Genomic DNA, 19,813 nt, shown 5'->3' on the forward strand with positions numbered 1-19,813 from the left:
AGAGGCTCTTTAGTTCTTCACTCTCTGCCATAAGGGTGGTGTCATCTGCATATCTGAGGTTATTGACATTTCTCCTGGCAATCTTGATTCCAGCTTGTGGTTCATCCAAATAGAACAGTGAACCTGCCTATTTTGAAAAGAAAGAACTTGGGGAGAGAACATTGGTGAAGAAAATGGAAGGCTGTGGTGGTCAATGTGATTTTTAAATACTAATATTGGTATTTACAGATTTTATGTATTGAATTGAAACCATCAGTGTTAAATATACATTTCAATTTAATATGCATTTGTAATAACAAATAAGGCCATTGGTCATTGAAGGCATCTGACAAAATTCAGACCCAAATGGAAGAACTCTTCCATTATGTTAGTCCATTTATCTATCCAGTGACCATGTGAGGCTTAGGACCCCTCTATGTAGCAGGGGTTACAACTATGAACCTGAGGTGCCCTTGATGTTTGAGGCTAGTTCAGTGGTGACACAAAAAGGAGAAGGAAATGACAGGCAGGGAAGTGTTTCATGGTGGAAATAATGCTTGACAGAAGTGCTGTGGATCTTGGATGAATTCTAAATGTAACAGGAATGACCTTTCAGGTGACTTTTTTTTCAGATTAAATTAATTAACTGTTCAGTTCAGTTCAGTTCAGTCGCTCAGTCGTGTCCGACTCTGTTAGCTGTGGCCTAAGTTAAAAACCTTTTTCTTGCATGTCTGCATGTATTCTTCACTCATTTATTTATTTATTCAGTAAATATTGATTGAATGCTCAATGTGTGCTTTGAACAAAATTTATGGTTTTAGCTTTTTTCCTTCTTTGGGAACATTGCTTCTAAAACTTCAGTATGAACTGATGTTTGACTGTACTTTTTTCCTTGTAGTATTCGATCCAAGAGTCCAAAAGTGCCATTATGTAAGAATTCATCGGTCAGAGAACATTCAGTGAATAATAGAAAATTAATAAAATATTTAATATGTGATGTACACTATACACATTCATAGGTGTTGATGAACGTCAAAGTTGAAGAAAAATCCCACTTTAAGAAATAAACAGGAAGAACTAGGAGAGCCAGCAGAACATAAACAATAGCTACACGAAAGCTTTGCTTCAACCCTTAGCTTGTGCTCTAGGCGTTGTTCACTTGGGACCCTGCTTAGGTGAGTTTATTACTAAATATTTGCCAATATTTTAAGAAATGAGACCAGATTTCCCAAAGCGCATTTTTTTAGATGTCATTTTTTTAGGCAAAAGGTGGAGAAATGCTAAGTTAAATGAGTCTCTTCACTGCAGGACTTATCAGAGCCTTTAGTATGCTAGCATGCATCATACATTTCCCAGAAGCAGAAACAGCATATGTCCCAACTTCCATGACCACTGATACTTTACCCCAGAGCATCTTGAAGACTAGTATTCCATAAAACATTTTGGAAATTGCTGCCTAACCACAGTGCATCCTAGTATGCAGAATCTGAGTACAGCAGTGTGGAGTGCCCCTGAGTGTATTTTCAGTTTCAGTGAAAGAATGGGACAAATAATGAATTAAAGGGTAATTGCATTCCCTAAGTTGGGTGAGATCCATTTATCTAAAAGTGAAGATGAATGCTGAACTATAATCAAATAAATTAGGACTGTCTAGACAACCAGTCTGTCGAATTGAGGGCAAATTAAAGTTAATTGCTAGTTTTTATCTATTTATCATTTGAGACAGTTCTGTCTTTTTAGCTTATCAAAGGGATTAGGAGATTTGGCATTTTCAAAAGCAGATAATTATTTCTCTGAAAGGAAGCACAAAATACAGGTAGATATAGACAGATAGGTAGGTAGATAGATAACAAGAATGGTTTTATCATGTGTATGTATGTAGAAAATGTACTAGTAAAGAATCTCCTAACTTACCAGGGCATAAAGGTTTAAATGACCAGGCACTCTATCCTTGTCAGTCTTTCTTAGTTGCTTGAGATAAATATAATCTAAGTAGCTTTGGAAACTTACCTGTTGCCCTCATACAGGTGAGCACTGTTTTGTTTTCTTGGTATGTAGTTCTTCTGTTCATTGCAACAAGCATTTGAGCACCTGCAACACAGCAGGCTCCATTCCAGGGATGCAAAGGTGTATAACACATAATAGACCCTAGTCAAGAGGCAGATCTCTGGGCAGGAGGTTATGTTGCCTTGGACAAGGGCAAAAGGCCACAGTGGTTTGGACAAGAGTGGCTATGCCTGTAGTGGCGGGAAGCAGCAGATGTATAGAGTGCGCCAGGTGGTGATGTGTGCTAAGAAGAACAATACAGCAGGGTAACAGATTATGAGAGATGATTATATCACTTGTCCATATTGAAAGTGGGGTCACTGGACATGTTTCATGAGGAATATGCTACATTTCAAGGTTTATTCTAATCATTTGTTGTAGAAGGAAAATCAATAATTGAACTGGAAAGGGTAGCACAAGTCAAATGGACAAATTTCATCTTTTCCTAATGTGAATGTGCTTGAAGAAGTAAGGTAAAAGAAAGGGCCCTTGGCGAGGAGGTAGAGAAGGCAGGTATGAAGCTAGGTTCCACAGTTACAGATTTATAGCCCAGGAAGGAAAGGGCTATTTCCTCAAAGGCCTTGTTGCTGATATTAATTCCTTCTCCAGGTGTGCTGTGTGGCTTAAATCATTTCCTATTCCATTTCTATGGGGAGGAGCCATCTCAGGACATCAGAAGCACTGCTGAATCTGTGGAAGCACAGTTTCCATGGGCAGTGGCTGTAAGAAGCTGGAGGTTGGTTTGAGGTTGCTATGGCAACACCGATGCTGGCTGCATACATCATCTCACCCAGGCTTTCCTGATCTAATAACCAGGATTAACAATTGCCTGAACTCTCATATGAGGTGTGCTTTTAGCAGACTTGAGTTTTTTTTAAGCCTCTCTAATAAATCCATTAACCTATTTTATTTTGGTTTCTCTAAAACGCAAATGGTTGAAGAGAGAGAAACCAGAAAAGAAATTATATTGTTTTAAGCTCATCATCCTTATTTAAAATACTTCATTGCAAAGTGATTAAAGATTCTCTTCTACTATTTTCCCTTTTTTGGGGTTTTTTGCATTTTGAAACTGATCAGATCCTTATATACCTAATAGGGCTTTAACAAACTCTTGTGCGTTTAGCTTCTCCACAGAAGACCACTGTCACAGAAAACCTACTACTGTCACAGAAAACCTACTACTGTCACAGAAAACCACTGCACATTTGGGAGTCTGAGTCTCTTTCCCTCCTAATGAACTTGGTCTGCCACGATTTGGGAGAGGAAGAGCTCTTGGTGCAGGTGCAGAAACATTTTACCAGTGCCCCCCTTAGATCTCTTTGTTCAGACATGCCCATGGGAGGTTTACAGGCTAGACACTACGACACTTAAGAGTCTAGGATACCAATGAATCTCATACACTTGCAAGTTCAATAGATTGCCTCTGCAAGACTTGTTTTTCCTTCCCATCTCTGACAGGAGTCCAGGAGTCTATAGGTCTAACAGCATGTGTTGGAGCCAGCTTCTACTGTCTTGAAAGGACTGAGCCTGATCAAACATACGTCTTCCCAGTTTCACATTCAGTGATATCACAACAGTAGCTTGTAATCACACTGGTGATTCCAAATCAGCAGCAAGGAGAGTGTATACATATCATGGAGATACAAATGTTGCAAATCAAGTGTCCTCTCCATGGCCTGAGGCCAGGGATGGTTGTTAACCATTTACTAGCCTACCACTATTAAAACGCTTTCCCCTATCTTGAAGGTGGGGAGGGGTGCCAGGAGAGGTGGGGAGGAAGCTGGCTTCTTTTATTGCCCTAGATTTCATGTGGCCATTAAATTATAGAAAATGTATGACAGGAAGAGCTACCATGCACAATACTCTTAACTTTGGCTAATCTGTGTATCTCTGGAACAAAATGAAATAGGTTTAATATGACATTTTCTATAACAAATATGTAAATTAAAAATTTGATTTTAAAATTTATTTTTAGTAGCTACATTGTATTTGATAACTTACCTTCAAACTTAAAAATCTTTTCTTTTCTAACAACTTTATCCCATTTATCAAAAAAAACCCCAACTTCTATTTATTGATTTTGAAATATATGTCAAAAGCCCTTAAACTAATCTGTGGAGTTGACATTTGAGAGATGATTTTTTTCCCATAGGTGATTATTGAATTTTGTAGTGATGAGGGGAGGGTAGAATGCATAGTGATTACACAGAGTAAGGACAAAAAAAGAATTAAGAAATATAACTGAATAATTATACCTTGAAGCAGCATTATTTTAGTGTGTTTTTTTTCCCATTCAAATCAAGACAGTAGTTGATACATTAGGAAAAGCCCTTTTGGACCACAAGTGTTTGCCTGTGCTTTATTTATGACTTAACCGAGTTATTTATTCAAAATTAGCTATTAGTTATTATTCAAAAGTAAATGTTCTAATGGCATCTTGACTGTATTTTCATATTCTGTATTTTCTAGTTTTAAATTATCATGGAACTTCTTTATCAGAGTCTTCTTCACAGTAAATATATAAACTGAAACATTCACTCCCCATCCCCAGTGTGTTCAGCATCTTAGAAAGCGTATTTTTTAAAATGACTTAAATCTTTCCCTTTAAAATTCCAAGGCCTTGTTTTACCTAAAGCTTTACTTTCATTTTGGGTTTGAAGGATTCGTTAACAAAAGAAACCACTTATTATACATGAATAAAGAATTTCAATTTTTAATAGAAATTTGTTTAACTTAATTTCAATATACAGTCATTTAAAGGAAACGTATAGAAACAATAGAGAGAAATAACAGCATATACATCACCCAATTGGGCTGAAACCTGCATCTAGATTTGAACAGCACCGGGAAGCTCCACGCAACAGCAATCTGGAGTCCCAGTTGGGAAAAAGGCCCAAGCAGATGCCTCCATCCCACTGGCGAGACTTTAGATTGCCGCTTTGGGGGTCCTGCTTATAACCCTAGGCCACAAACTGGTATTATCATCAGTTTGCATGCAAAAATGCAGCTCTATTTTTTTTTAACTTTTACAATGCTGTTTGTTTCATCTTGTGAGTCACAAGATTCCTTAAATCCTGGGGGCCTGGCTAGGTCCCCAGGGGCTTAAGGAATTCTAAGACCTCCCCTCTTTCTTATCTATAAAGTGCCGCTTAACTTGCTGGTAACAATTGGTGTGCTTATAGGCAAACATGTAGTCCAAGCAGGATCAGAAATTGATCAGAGGCCCGCTCCCCTACTTCTGAAGCCTGAACAAGACTGCTTCCATTTTAATTTCCCTAACAGACCTTTTGAAAACCATTTTTTCTGGAATCCCTTTGAAAGGTTTTAAACATGTTACTTATTTCTCTAAGAGCTCAAACTTTTTGGCCCTTACTGAGATTGGACCAATCATTTTCCTGTAAAGAAACCTTCCTGAAACCTTCCCCCCACCCCCAAGCTTTTTAATTTTGTTTATATCCTTAAATGCCAAAGTGCAAAATGACCTTTGTTACTGGCGTGCTCATTTGTCCTGGCTCAGCTAGCCCTGCTTCTTCAACCTCCTTTAGCCGCTGGAGTAGTGTTTATTTACTACTGTCGCTGAACCCCACTCATCAAGCTTGTTTAGAATTACACATTAGATTCTACTTTATTGAGGCTCCAGCTTTATAAGTTAGGGTGCAAGAAATAAAAATTTTCGCTTTTTAGGAGACTTTGTTGTGGACATATCAGGCACTTGGTTTCCTTATCGGGAATATGGGGGTAATAAAATCTATTCTGAAGAAAGACTGAGAGGCAATAGGAAAGGCACCTGAAATTGATCTGTAGGATGTGAAGCACTAAACCAACTGTCAGGCTGCCTCTGGGGGCACAATTGTTACAGGTCCCAACAGCTGCTGGAATTCAGAGCCACCTCTGCTTCTCCTTAGGCAGCATGCGGAGGGCAAGTTCCTCCTCCCTCAGAAGAGCAGCTAATCAAGTAATTCTAGCAAACCCAAGGGTGTTTTTATCAATCTAATTGGTTTACGGTTAGATTGATTAAGGGCAACTGGGAAGAAATTAAACTTTTTGCATCTGAGTTTCTCTGCTTTTCAATATAGAACAGTGCTTTGAGCCTAAAAAATGTTCATATTTTTTGACCTAGTAATCTCCCTTCTAGGATGTAATCCTACAGAAATAAACATAACAAAGATTTATGCATAAGTGTTTTTCATCACACCTTCATCCTTTTTCTTTTCTTATGATGGTCAGCAGAAGAGGCCTTTGGCTCTGTCCCAGAAAACACATTGCACCAAAGTTTGCAGACATTGGCTCACATTTATTTAAACTGTCACGGGATGCCTTTTTTTGTGAGCAGATTCTAAATATTTGCTGCATACCTAAATCTTGGATGGATGTCAGTAATGCAACGGTACATTGTACTTGAAGTAGTCAAAGGTGCATACAAACATTAGCAGAGAGCAGCGCTGGATATTATGGTTTAGCCTGCATTTTAGATCTTGTATACGCAAACTCATCCTTGATTCTGGGTATGTATATTTTATACCATTCTCTGTATCAACAAAGTACCATGTCAGTCTGGGTCCTCTGAGAACAGACATTAAGACAGAACTAGCCATGTTTAGAAGTTTATTAGAGGAAAAGCTGGTGAAGGATAAAGGGGGAGAGAGAGCAGGAGCAGGCAAGTTGTTTTTTAAAAAATGAAAGAAACCAGGTATTCCTGTATGATTTCCTACAAGCTAGATTTTGTTGATTGCATCCCAGTGATATTATTTAACATGTTCTTCTGGCCCCTAAGTGTCATATCTTGAGTCTAGATCACATTAGAGTTTAGTTTGGTTGCTCTTTCCCGTTCTCCCCTCCCTTCCTTCCTTCCTTTCTTCCTAATTACTTCATACATGGTGGTATGCACTTCCTTTAAGAGCCTGCTAACGTCTGGTTCTCTCTCTCTTGTGTGTGTCATGTTAGCATCTGTTGACAATCATTGCACTATATCTATTAATTCCTTAAAGGTTGCAAAATGCTGATATTCTAATTATTCCTGTCTTCACTTATGAGCTAGCATACTTCCATACAGTGAAATCTCCCTTTGTTAGCTACCTGGTTACTTTGAGGTTCAGTGTAAAATGGGAAGATAGGATGAATGCCAAATTCTTTTGTTTTTTTTTTTAATAACTTGATTCCTTAGTATTTTCCAAAGGTGATCAATGAGAGTTTTTATTTATTTATTATTATTATGAGTGAATTTAAGCCATTACAGCTGGGGGGTTGTTGTTGTTTTGGCCATGCTGCACAGCTTGCTAGGATCTCAGTTACCCAACAAGGGAGTAAACCTGGGGTGCTGCAGTGAAAGCCCAGATTCCTAACCACTAGGCCACCAGGGAACTCCCTGCAGTTGTTTTTATTTGATACTCAAACTGTTCCATCTTTGGCCAGTGGGAGTTCTTATAGATAGATTTCTGAGCCGTTTTGTCACGATCCTAGTGGTCTCTGTTAGCCTCCTTGCTCTCTGTTATGATTTGATGTTCCAGACCCATCTTGTACATTTCCTGCCCCAGATTTCTACTTAGTCTCATTGTTCTTACATCTGAATTTCCTTATTCCTAGGCCCCAAATCCTGGATCATAGTGATAGCAGCCTGATTACTCATTTGGTTTGTTTCACATTACATACATAATGGCCTCAAAATAACAATTCTAAACCTAGCACCCACAAAATGATTACTGATTAAAATGTTTGCAATTCTTTTCTGTTTTTAGCATATATACCATTAGAAATGAACTGTCAAGCTACTGGGCTTTAAAATCACTAAGAACATTTCCTCTTAACCACTTGTACACATATTTAGATATCATTTTACTAATCTTATCTCTGGTGTCATTCTTATTTCTTTTTCACCCTAATATTCTGACTTTTTTTCTCCTTGAAGTATGTTTATGTAGTCTGCTTCATGTTTTTTTTTTAAATAGAGGAGTATAAAGATGACTAGGTATAAGACAGAAATTGAAGTACAAAAAAGGTAGATTTAAAAATGTGTATACATGCCCTTTTTTCCTTACTCTGTGAGCTGAGAAGTCTTAGAAACATGATTCTCTAGTAGTAGCGGGCATGCTTAGAGCCCAGATCTTGGTTTCTAACCCTGTTCTCTAATAAAAGGAACCAGTGCTCACTGGAGAAATAGCTGATTGTAGGGCTGGGCAGAGAAAGATGAGCCTGGTACATCTTGTGATACTAGAAAGTAATGAAGTCCTCATATACATACATACACACAAAATGCTAAGTGGCCAAAGCTGAAACAATTTGAGCAACAAAATAAGTAACATAATATTGGATTATACCCGGAAGTATAAAACTACTGTCTATGAATCCATAAGGATTTAAATAAATGGTTAAATAAATAAATAATTGGGGGAGAAGAGACAAATGTCCTGTGCAGATGAATTTCAAATAATTTATGCCCTCGGAGAAGGGCATGGCAACCCACTCCAGTACTCTTGCCTGGAGAATCCCCATGGACGGAAGAGCTTGACGGGCTACAGTCCATGGGGTCACAAAGAGTCAAGACACGACTGAGTGACTAACACTTTCTACTTAAGAAGTAGAGAGTTATGTCCTACTTCCTTGAGGGTGGAGTGTACTTCTTAAGTGCAGACTTTACATAGACTTCTTTCCAAAGAGTATAGCATGGGAGGAGAGAGAAAAGAATGGCTTTAGAGTGGAGAAACCTGGCCGAACACTACCTCAGCCTCAGTGATCAAGATTAACATCAGTGATAAGTCATGTTCATAGCATGCACCCTTGATATAATGTTCACCTACAACATTTGCCTCTACTTTTCTGATATTAACTATACTGGGGTTTTTTGTTTGTTTCTCTCATTTCGTTTCATTTGCTTTCTTACCACTTGGCTTGTGGAATCTTAGTTCCCCAACCAGGGATTGAACCAGTGCAACCAATGAGTCCTAACCACTGGACCACCAGAGAATTCCCTTACTATACCGTATTTAAAAATCTACTTTTTATGAAAGTTTTTATTGATTAGTGAAAGCCTGTACACAGCTTTGAGCAAATAAATAAAGTATGAAACGTGGTTCCTGCCTTTGGTCATTTTTAATCTAGTTGGGAAGACAAGATCTAGCTAGCATGTAATCCAGATATAAATAATCAGAGGTCATTATAGGGGGGTTTAAATTGAGTAAAGCACTGTGGGCTGGTGTAAGGTAGGGCGAGTTTCCAGGAAAACACTTCTGTTTATACAGTCAGGATTTCTAGAAGAGGGGAATGATAAGGATTTCTAGAAGAGGGGAATGATAAGGGTTGATTGAGGGGTTCAATAGATTCTTTTGCATATGATTTGATTATCACCAAACCCCTATATATTTTTTAAATTATTACATTTTAACCAACCTTATGATAGATAATAAAATTAAATTATGATACATAATATAATATATTCTAGATTATAAAATTTGGGGTTCAGTAATCACAGTGAAGTGATTAGATAGAATCACAAAATTTATTAGATAGGACAATCAATGAATTGTATATGATGTTTTGCATTTATATTCTATGTAGACCTGCTTAAATCTTCAGTGTTTCACATTTAGATGTTAATATGTTCTTCGACTTTTTTTTCCCCCCTTCTAGGATTATCTGCTGCCAAACTCTTAGCCGAACATGAAGTTAATGTTTTGGTTTTAGAAGCCCGGGAGAGAGTTGGAGGAAGAACATACACAGTGAGGGTAAATGATTTTGATACCTACATAAATACAAAATCTCACACAAACTAGAAGTGGGGTCATTGGAAGTCCCAGAGCTGGGGGAAATCTCAAGAGTGTATGTAGTTAAGCCATTGATCCACCATAGTCCTAGACTATTTTATTAAATAAGTATCTGTTCTTTTCAACAAACACCCACCAAGGAGTGTCAGCCTCTGACCTTCAGTAACTTGCATTCTAGTGAAGAAAACAAACCTGGACAAATAATTTCAATACAGCATCATCATTTCCATACCAGAGACCTAAATGGAAGATATAGTATCTCAGGTGAGGTAAGATTTAGCTGGACTTGAAGTGACTATACGTTCACCACACACGCACGCACACACACACACACACACACACACACACACACAAAATATAGATTCCTTGTTTATTTATCCAAGGACACACAACTTAAAAGAAGTGTGACCACAGAAAGCAGAGGCCAATGTAGCGTGTTTCTGTGCAACTTTTTCCGCAGTCCTTGTTCTCCAAGAGGTGCACTGCTGACAGAGGCACTCTGCTCAGGTGGGGTCAGTGAGGCATAAGAAGGAACCCCAGTTCTTGCTACGTCACAGCCTTTTAATACTTAGGCTTACATCACCATTTTGGGAAAAATGCAAGCTAACTGGTGTTTACAACTATTTAAAGAAATAGTTGCAGGTTGTTGGATCTGTGAGATCTGATGAAAGTATACAGGGAAGGATCTAGGGTGGGAAAGAAATAAAGACAAAGGTGGAAGTTGGGGAACATGCAGATTTGAGCAGGGGGCCAGAGGCAGAGAAGCCAGAGAGGAGCAGTGGAGGCAGAGGAGGAAGACCAGATTGGGGCAGTGCCATGAAAATCAGTAAAGAGGATGGGATGATGAATAGAATCAAATGCCAGGGGCATTTGACACAGGATGAAGGCTGTTAAGAGGCCCTTGTATTTGGCTTTTAGAAGGTCATTAATGAGCCCCTTTGCTAGAGCACACAAATTGAGCATTAAAGGCTGAGGATTGGCAATAGGGACAAAACCAGACTGTTGAAGTGACTGGAAGGAGAGGAAGCATCTCATTAGAAAATGTATCAGACTTATAATAGAATGGCTTATGCAGTGATAATAACAATGATTTAAGCAATCCAGGCATTCAGTCCTTTTACATAAGAAGAAGTCTGGTGGTAGGTAGTCCAGGCTGGTGCAGGGGTTCAGCTTTGTCAGCAAATCTTTAGGATCTCTCTGTCTTTCTGCCCAGCCATTCTTTTCCTGTTGGCTTCTTGCCTAGTGGTAACCAGATGGCTTCAGCATCTGGCAGCATCAGGCCCTCACTCAAGGCAGGAAAGGACGTGAAGAGGCAGCCCAAGTCTTATCTGCAACAAAACCTTTCTTTTTCCAGAAGACCCCGTGAGACATTTGCTTTAGTCTCATTGGTTAGATTTGGGGCACACAGCTACCCTCAGCTGCCAGGGAGCCTGGGAAAGCAAGTATTTAAGATTTCCAGGCTGCATAATAGAAGCAGGCATGGGAAAAGGAGCATACACGGGTATAAAATAGTCAACCAACATCTAAACAAGGATATTGTACCAGCTCTTTTCAGTCACACCAAGCCAAGCTCCCCTTCTGTCCATCACTTTCTGCCTTTTCAAATGTACAAGGATGTATCATAGCCCTATTTTTACTTTGCTCAGCTCTAAGAGTACCCTACAACCTGCTACTCAAAGTATACTGTGAGCCACCTGCCTGGGAATCACCCTGGAGCTTGATAGACATGCAGAGTATCAGGCCCTGTCCTAGTCCTGCTGACTCTGCATTCTGACAAGATCCTTAGGGGACCCTACAGAAGTGCTGCTCTTTGCTGTAGGCTCACTTGCTTTAAATTAATGTGAATCTACATAAACTGCATTTGAAGCATTTGAGTACCTCCTCAGAGGGAGGCTATTGGTCTGGGAGTGAGGCGACTGGGGCTCTGACCCTTGTACTGGCCTGACACCCTGTCTTACCTTGGGTAAGTACTGTTAGCACCTTACATCTCCGTTTTCTCATCTGGGCAGTGAGATATAAATGGGCTTGACGCTCCCTCCAACTTCAGGTTCTAATTGAAGGTAGTGTGTTATAGTGCAAAAGAAGGATTGCATATTCTGCCTGTACCACCTTAATAGATATGATTCATCTGTCATTTTCTGAAGAATATTCCTTCATTTTGGAGATAGGTATTAAGTTGTCACTTTGCCCTACTTTGCTTATCTCTAAAACCTTTTGGTTATCAGATAAGAGCATCAGTCATGTTGTGGATTTTTCAGTTCTCTTTTGGCAGAACTTAGTTTTGTTTTGTTTTGTTTTTAATTGAAGTATAGTTTCCCTGGTGGCTCAGATGGTAAAGAATTCGCCTGCAATGTGGGAGACCTGGGGTCAATCCCTGGGTCAAGAAGATCTCCTGGAGAAGGGAATGGCTACCCACTCCAGGATTCTTGCCTGGAGAATTCCATGGACAGAGGAGCTTGGCAGGCTATAGTCCATGGGGTTGCAAAGAGTCAGACATGACTGAGCGACTAACACACACGTTGTTCATTTATAATATTATATTGTTTTAGGCTATAGCATAGTGATTCAGTATTTTTACAGATTATACTCCATTAAAAGTTAATATAAGATAATGGCTGTAATTCCTTGTGCTCCACAATATATCCTTGTTCCTTATCTATTTTATACGTAGTACTTTGTACCTCTTATTCCTATGCCCCTATCTCGCCCCTCCTCCCTTCTCTCTTCTCTCTAGTAAATACCAGTTTGTTTTCTATACCTTTGAGTCTAGAAACAGTTTCTTTGTGCAAGGGAAATGAGAATTCCAACATGCTTAGCCCCATCTATGTTATTGCCCCAGGCTGCTTTTTCATGCTGCATCATTTATGTATATCAGTGGCATACATGAACTATTGTGTATTGAGTATGATATTAAAATTCCCTTATGGAATGTGAGAAATTAACTCTGAAAGGCTGAGAAACTAGGACCTGACATCTATAAGATTTCAGATGAATTCAAATGAATAGAAGGGGTAAAAAGGGCTTTGTAAAGCAGGCACAGAAATGGTATTTAATCAGAAACTGAGTTGAATATTGTTACAGCTGCTTCTACTAGCATAATCAGAGTGTGGGGAGGAAATGCCATAAAAGTTACTCTGGATCTTTAACTACTGAAATATCAAATTTGATATTGTCCCTTGGCAGTGGTTCAGATACGTCTTCTGTTCATTCAAAACTTCCTAGTTTGTGCTAGCATGATTCCCCCATAATTCTTTAGGACCAAATGAATGAAGTTGAAATGCCTGCAAGGCTACCACAGGGGTGGTGTATTAGTTTTCCTAATAGGTTGTGTGTTGGTGGCCTCTTCAAAGGCTGAGTTGTTGTTGTTCAGTCACTCAGTCGTGTCTGACTCTTTGCAACCCCATGGACTGCAGCACACCAGGCTTCCCTGTCCTTCACCATCTCCCAGAGCTTGCTCAAATTCATGTCCCCATTGAGTCGGTGATGCCATCCAACCATCTCATCCTCTGTCATCCCCTTCTCCTCCTACCTTCAATCTTTCCCAGAGTAATGAGATCCAAACTGAGATCCTAAAGACTGAGGGGCAGCATAGCAGAATATGGTGTCATAGTTCTACTGTCTTCCTGCTGAAGCTGAGGCGTCTCCTTTCCAGTGTTTCCACTTTGTAAAGAAAGATTCTGTGAAATGTCTCATTCTTTTTACTGCTTCACTTAGGATTATTTACTTTAAATAGTGTCAGTATTCTAAAGACATCCTGTTTAGAAACTCCCAAGAGTTCTCTTGCTGTCTTAGTTAAATGTATTGGACTACTGACTCCAGTTTTGTTCTTCACATCTTAATAAGGATGTTGGAGACTGGAGAAGGTTTGGAGCACAACACCAGTAGTTGGTAAAAGGGAACATTAGGTTATATGAGGGACAGAAGTCAGAGGAATACTTCATTTCTGGTATTATGGCAGAATGACTGAGTGTCCCTCTTAAAATAAGTAAAATGCTGAATAAAATATATTGTGCTACCTTGAGCTGAGAAAATTGCAGATCTCCTGGATGTTAAGCAGACATCTCAGACCTAACACATCCAAACTGAATTTCCTGTCTTCCTCATCAAGAACACTATTCCTGCAGCCTTCCCCATAAGGGAGAATGGCAACTCCCCCAAACACCTGGAATCATGTTTAACCCCATGAGGCCCTACATTCATTCTGTCAGGAAATTCCTTTGGCTCTGCCTTCAAAATATATCCAGAATTCAACCTTACCCTCCACTTCCAGGGCTACCACCTGGTAGCAGCCACAGTCATCTCTAGAGAAAGTGAAAGTGTTAGTCTCTCAGTTGTGTCCAATTCTTTGGGATCCTGTGGACTGTAGCCCACCAGGCTCCTCTGTCCATGGGGTTCTCCAGGCAAGAATACTGGAGTGGGTTGCCATTTCCTTCTCCAGGGGATCTTCCTGGCCCAGGGAATGAACCCACGTCTCCTGCATTGCAGGCGGATTCCTTAGCATCTGAGCCACCAGGGAAGATTACTGCAATAGCCTCTTAACTACTTTCTCAGCTTTTACCCTTGCCCCCTAAAATCTACTATTAGTGTGACAGCCAGAATGAGCTCTCAAACCTAAGTCAGATCTTGGCACTTCTCTGCTCTAAACCTTCCAAAGGCTCCCCTTTTCATTCATAGTAAAAGCTGATGTTCTTTCAATGCGTTGTGAGGTGTTCCATGACTTGCCCTCCCTGCCTTTGACTTCTCTAATCTCATCTCCAGTTCTCTTTCCTTTGCTCACTCTTTTCTAGACACGCTAGTCTGTGTTTTGTGAACATAGCAGGCACATTTCTGCCTTAGAATGTTTACACTGGCTCTTTCTTCTGCCAGGAATGTTCTTGTCCCAAATAGCCACATGGATAACTCCCTCACCTCCTTCAAGTCTTTATGAAAAGATCACCTGTTTTTTGGAGGCCAACGTGTCGCTTGTATTTGAACCTGAAATCTTTCCTTCTCTCCTCTGCAGTTTCAATCTGTCTTGTCATTCTCTAGTTTTTTCTTTGTAAATGTTATCTACTTCTGTGATATTTACTTATTATGGTTCTTGTTCATTTTCTGTCTCTTCCTACTAAATGAAAGCTCCTTGAGAGCAGAGATCTTTATTTTGTTCACTGATAAAACAGAAGCATCTTGATCCATACGTACCTTGTAGGAACTCAAGATATAGTTATTGAATGAACTAATGAATCCCCAAAGCAAAGTAAAAACATGAAGCTTAGGAATTCAAAATTTGAACTCAAAATTTGACTTTCACCTTGAATGCCTACTGAACCCTGAAGACTTTGCAGTTCCACCGGGATGGCACGCAGAGAACAGGAGATAAAATCCTAACCCTGTCAAAGGTAGGAAGTTTAATAGGAAACACTCCAAATTGGAATTCCCTGTGCTATACTCTGGACATGAAAGTGAAATGAATCCTATCATTCAAAAAGGGATAAAAATAAACCTTGCCTTTATCTGTGGTTTCCATCTAAATTCACACTACCTATGTGGCATGAAAAAAACCTTAGAATATATAAAGTACCAAGGATGCTGGCAGAAATAGACTCAATTCCTGTCCACCTAGGACAAATAACTTACACAGAAAAGGTTCTAAAGAAAACAAACGACTTACAGTCAAAAGTAACAGAGCCAAAAAAAAGGGACAAAACATACAAGGAATCTAGGCACTAAAAGAAATGTCTAAAAGAGTAGGCCTAGTGTATAATTTCCAAACAAGTAGAAGAAAAATCTTAAAAAGAAAACAAAAGAAAACCCTTAATCCCAAAGAAGGAAAGAAATCAGGCAGGAAACTGTTAACAGTGGGATAAATGGAAAGCCATAATAAGTAAATTTAAGACATTTTAAAAGAAATAAAATATAAATGCGTTTAACTCAGTTAAAAGGGGGGAAATGTCAGAATAAAGAAAACTTTAACTGAAAGATAGAAAAAGAGATAGTATACAAATACTAATCTGAGCTTTTTTAACTAGATTAATACCAGACAAAATAAGATTTAAACAAAAAAAATGTTTCATTGAATTAAGTATCAGTACAATAAGAGACCTGGAAGACTAAACAGTTCTAAACTTGTATATCCTGAATAACGTAGCCTCAAAATATAAAGCAAAAATTGATAATAATCAAACATAAATGCCCAATAGACTAGGGGATTTTTAACATACTTTTCTAAATTAATAATAAATGAAGCAAACAAAGGCTGAGCACAATTAATCTTTTTCTAATGGACTTATATAAAACATACATATTACTTAACAGAAGACTATATGTTCTTTTCATTTTGAAATGAAAAATCTTTGAAGATCAACCATGTGCTAGGTCATAAAGTAAACCTCAAGGATTGATACCATATAATCCATTTTTTTTTACCACAATGCAGTTATGACAGAAAGATAACTGAAAAGAATTCCAGCTATGGAAATTAAAACACAGCAAAACTTTTAGAAACATTGATGTAGACAGAAATTGTAATGGAAATTTGCAAACACTTAAAACTACACAGTAGTGCAAATACTAAAATAAAGTTGTGTAGTTAAAACCATATGAGAGAAAGATTCACAGCCTAAATTTTTATCAGAAAAAGATAGAAGGCTCAATATGAATAAGCTAAGCATTCAAGAAATAGAAAATTGAGTGTAAAAAATCCAAAAAAAAGGAAAAAGGAAATCAATGATATATAAAATAAATACTTGATAAAAATGATCAGTAATAGAAAGGTTGATTTTTTGAAGTCTTATTAAAAACTGACATGTTTGCTAAGTATTTTAAGAAAAAGGAAAAGGAGAGATCTCTTAACAAATAAAAGGGGTGAAAATGAAGACATAACCACTGATGGAATAAACAGTAAATGAGAAGAGGAGGTCCTGAATTTTACAGCAATATTTTTGACACATATGAAATGTATATATTATGAGAAAACATAATTTATAAAAATTAACAGATTAAGAAATAGAAAATATGAGTAGTGCTTTAACCTCAAAATAAACTAAATCTGGAGTTTAAGTTTTTCCCACAAAGAAAACACTAAGCCTAGATAGCTCTACAGGCATGTCCTACCTACTGTTCAAAGAAGAGATTATTCTGTTTATATATGAACCCTTCTAAAGAACAGAAGAAAGTATAATCACTAACTCATGAGATTAGCAATACTGTAATGCCAGAAAACAGACAAGGGCTGGAGAATAGAGGAGACTCCTGGGGCAATCTCAGTGTCACTTATAAACACAGATATAAAAATTCTAAACAAAAAGTTAGCAAAGCATATCCAGCCATGGAAAGATAATATCAGATTATATTACCCGAGGAAGGCAAGGTTCTAGGCATTCAATTTTATGGAAATAGCAGATAAGGTAAATTGTCCCAGCCGTCCTAATACATACAAGGATACTAGATAAGTTGCACATAGACACCACACACATACACACACATGCACACACACACATCTTCAAAGCACCAGAGAGCTAACAAGGTAGTGAAGAATCACTAGACCAACATCCAGAACACATTGACCTGCTTTTCCCCTGGGGGTGGGGAGGTGCGAGTTTGCTGACTACTAGAAAAGAAAGCGAGAGACTGAGTAGTATTTTCAAAATCTTAACAAAGCATGGGCAACTGAAGGTCAAGTCCAGTTCAGTTCAGTTCAGTTCAGTCGCTCAGTCGTGTCCGACTCTTTGTGACCCCATGAGTTGCAGCACGCCAGGCCTCCCTGTCCATTACCAACTCCCGGAGTTCACTCAGACTCACGTCCATCGAGTCCGTGATGTCATCCAGCCATCTCATCCTCTGTCGTCCCCTTCTCTTCTTGCCCCCAATCCCTCCCAGCATCAGAGTTTTTTCCAATGAGTCAACTCTTCGCATGAGGTGGCTGAAGTACTGGAGTTTCAGCTTTAGCATCAGTCCTTCCAAAGACATCCCAGGGCTGATCTCCTTCAGAATGGACTGGTTGGATCTCCTTGCAGTCCAAGGGACTCACAAGAGTCTTCTCCAACACCACAGTTCAAAAGCATCAATTCTTTGGGGCTCAGCTTTCTTCACAGTCCAACTCTCACATCCATACATGACTACTGGAAAAACCATAGCCTTGACTAGACAGACCTTTGTTGGCAAAGTAATGTCTCTGCTTTTGAATATGCTGTCTAGGTTGCTCATAACTTTCCTTCCAAGGAGTCTTTTAATTTCATGGCTGCAATCACCATCTGCAGTGATTTTGGAGCCCCCAAAAATAAAGTCTGACGCTGTTTCTACTGTTTCCCCATCTATTTCCCATGAAGTGATGGGACCAGATGTCATGATCTTCGTTTTCTGAATGTTGAATTTTAAGCCAACTTTTTCACTCTCTTTCACTTTCATCAAGAGGCTTTTTAGTTCTTCTTCACTTTCTGCTATAAGGGTGATGTCATCTGCATATCTGAGGTTATTGATATTTCTCCTGGCAATCTTGATTCCAGTTTGTGCGTCTTCCAGTCCAGCATTTCTTATGATGTACTCTGCATAGAAGTTAAAGAAGCAGGGTGACAATATACAGCCTTGACGCACTCCTTTCCCTATTTGGAACCAGTCTGTTGTTCCATGTCCAGTTCTAACTGTTGCTTCCTGACTTGCATATAGGTTTCTCAAGGGGCAGGTCAGATGGTCTGGTATTCCCATCTCTTTCAGAATTTTCCACAGTTTATTGTGATCCACACAGTCAAAGGCTTTGGCATAGTCAATAAAGCAGAAAGAGATGTTTTTCTGGAACTCTCTTGCTTTTTCCATGATCCAGCGGATGTTGGCAATTTGATCTCTGGTTCCTCTGCCTTTTCTAAAACCAGCTTGAACATCTGGAAGTTCACGGTTCACGTATCACTGAAGCCTAGCTTGGAGAATTTTGAGCATTACTTTACTCGCGTGTGAGATGAGTGCAATTGTGCGGTAGTTTGAGCATTCTTTGGCATTTCCTTTCTTTGGGATTGGAATGAAAACTGACCTTTTCCAGTCCTGTGGCCACTGATGGGTTTTCCAAATTTGCTGGCATATTGAGTGCAGCACTTTCACAGCATCATCTTCCAGGATTTGAAACAGCTCAACTGGAATTCCATCACCTCCACTAGCTTTGTTCGTAGTGATGCTTTCTAAGGCTCACTTGACTTCATATTCCAGGATGTCTGGCTCTAGATGAGCGATCACACCATCGTGATTATCTGGGTTGTGAAGATCATTTTTGTACAGTTTTTCTGTGTATTCTTGCCACCTCTTCTTAATATCTTCTGCTTCTGTTAGGTCCATACCATTTCTGTCCTTTATTGAGCCCATCTTTGCATGAAATGTTCCCTTGGTATCTCTAATTTTCTTAAAGAGCTCTCTAGTCTTTCCCATTCTGTTGTTTTCCTCTATTTCTTTGCATTGATCATTGAGAAAGGCTTTCTTATCGCTCCTTGCTATTCTTTGGAACTCTGCATTCAGATGCTTATATCTTTCCTTTTCTCCTTTGCTTTTCACTTCTCTTCTTTTCACAGCTATTTGTAAGGCCTCCCCAGACAGCCATTTTGGTTTTTTCCATTTCTTTTCCATGGGGATGGTCTTGATCCCTGTCTCCTGTGCAATGTCATGAACTTTCATCCATTGTTCATGAGGCACTCTATCTATCAGATCTAGTCCCTTAAATCTATTTCTCATTTCCACTGTATAATCATAAGGGATTTGATTCAGGTGATACCTGAATGGTCTAGTGGTTTTCCCTATTTTCTTCAATTTAAGTCTGAATTTGGCAATAAGGAGTTCATGATCTGAGCCACAGTCAGCTCCCGGTCTTGTTTTTGCTGACTGTATAGACCTTCTCCATCTTTGGCTGCAAAGAATATAATTAATCTGATTTCAGTGTTGACCATCTGGTGATGTCCACGTGTAGAGTCTTCTCTTGTGTTGTTGGAAGAGTGTATTTGCTATGACCAGTGCGTTCTCTTGTCAAAACTCTATTAGCCTTTGCCCTGCTTCATTCTGTATTCCAAGGCCAAATT

At 39.0% G+C, this 19,813-nt stretch overlaps 1 protein-coding gene across 2 annotated transcripts in view; it reads left to right on the forward strand.

Moving 5' to 3' along the window:
• LOC138930209 (amine oxidase [flavin-containing] A) overlaps nucleotides 1-19,813 on the forward strand; it is an 84,791-nt gene that overhangs the window by 8,922 nt on the left and 56,056 nt on the right. For both annotated transcript variants that reach the window (XM_070289920.1, XM_070289919.1), the window contains exon 2: nucleotides 9,649-9,743. In XM_070289920.1, coding sequence (XP_070146021.1) covers nucleotides 9,649-9,743 — 95 coding nt within the window. The remainder of the gene's footprint in view (nucleotides 1-9,648; nucleotides 9,744-19,813) is intronic.

Source organism: Ovis canadensis, chromosome X (genome assembly GCF_042477335.2).
Source record: "Ovis canadensis isolate MfBH-ARS-UI-01 breed Bighorn chromosome X, ARS-UI_OviCan_v2, whole genome shotgun sequence".
NCBI lineage: Eukaryota > Metazoa > Chordata > Mammalia > Artiodactyla > Bovidae > Ovis > Ovis canadensis.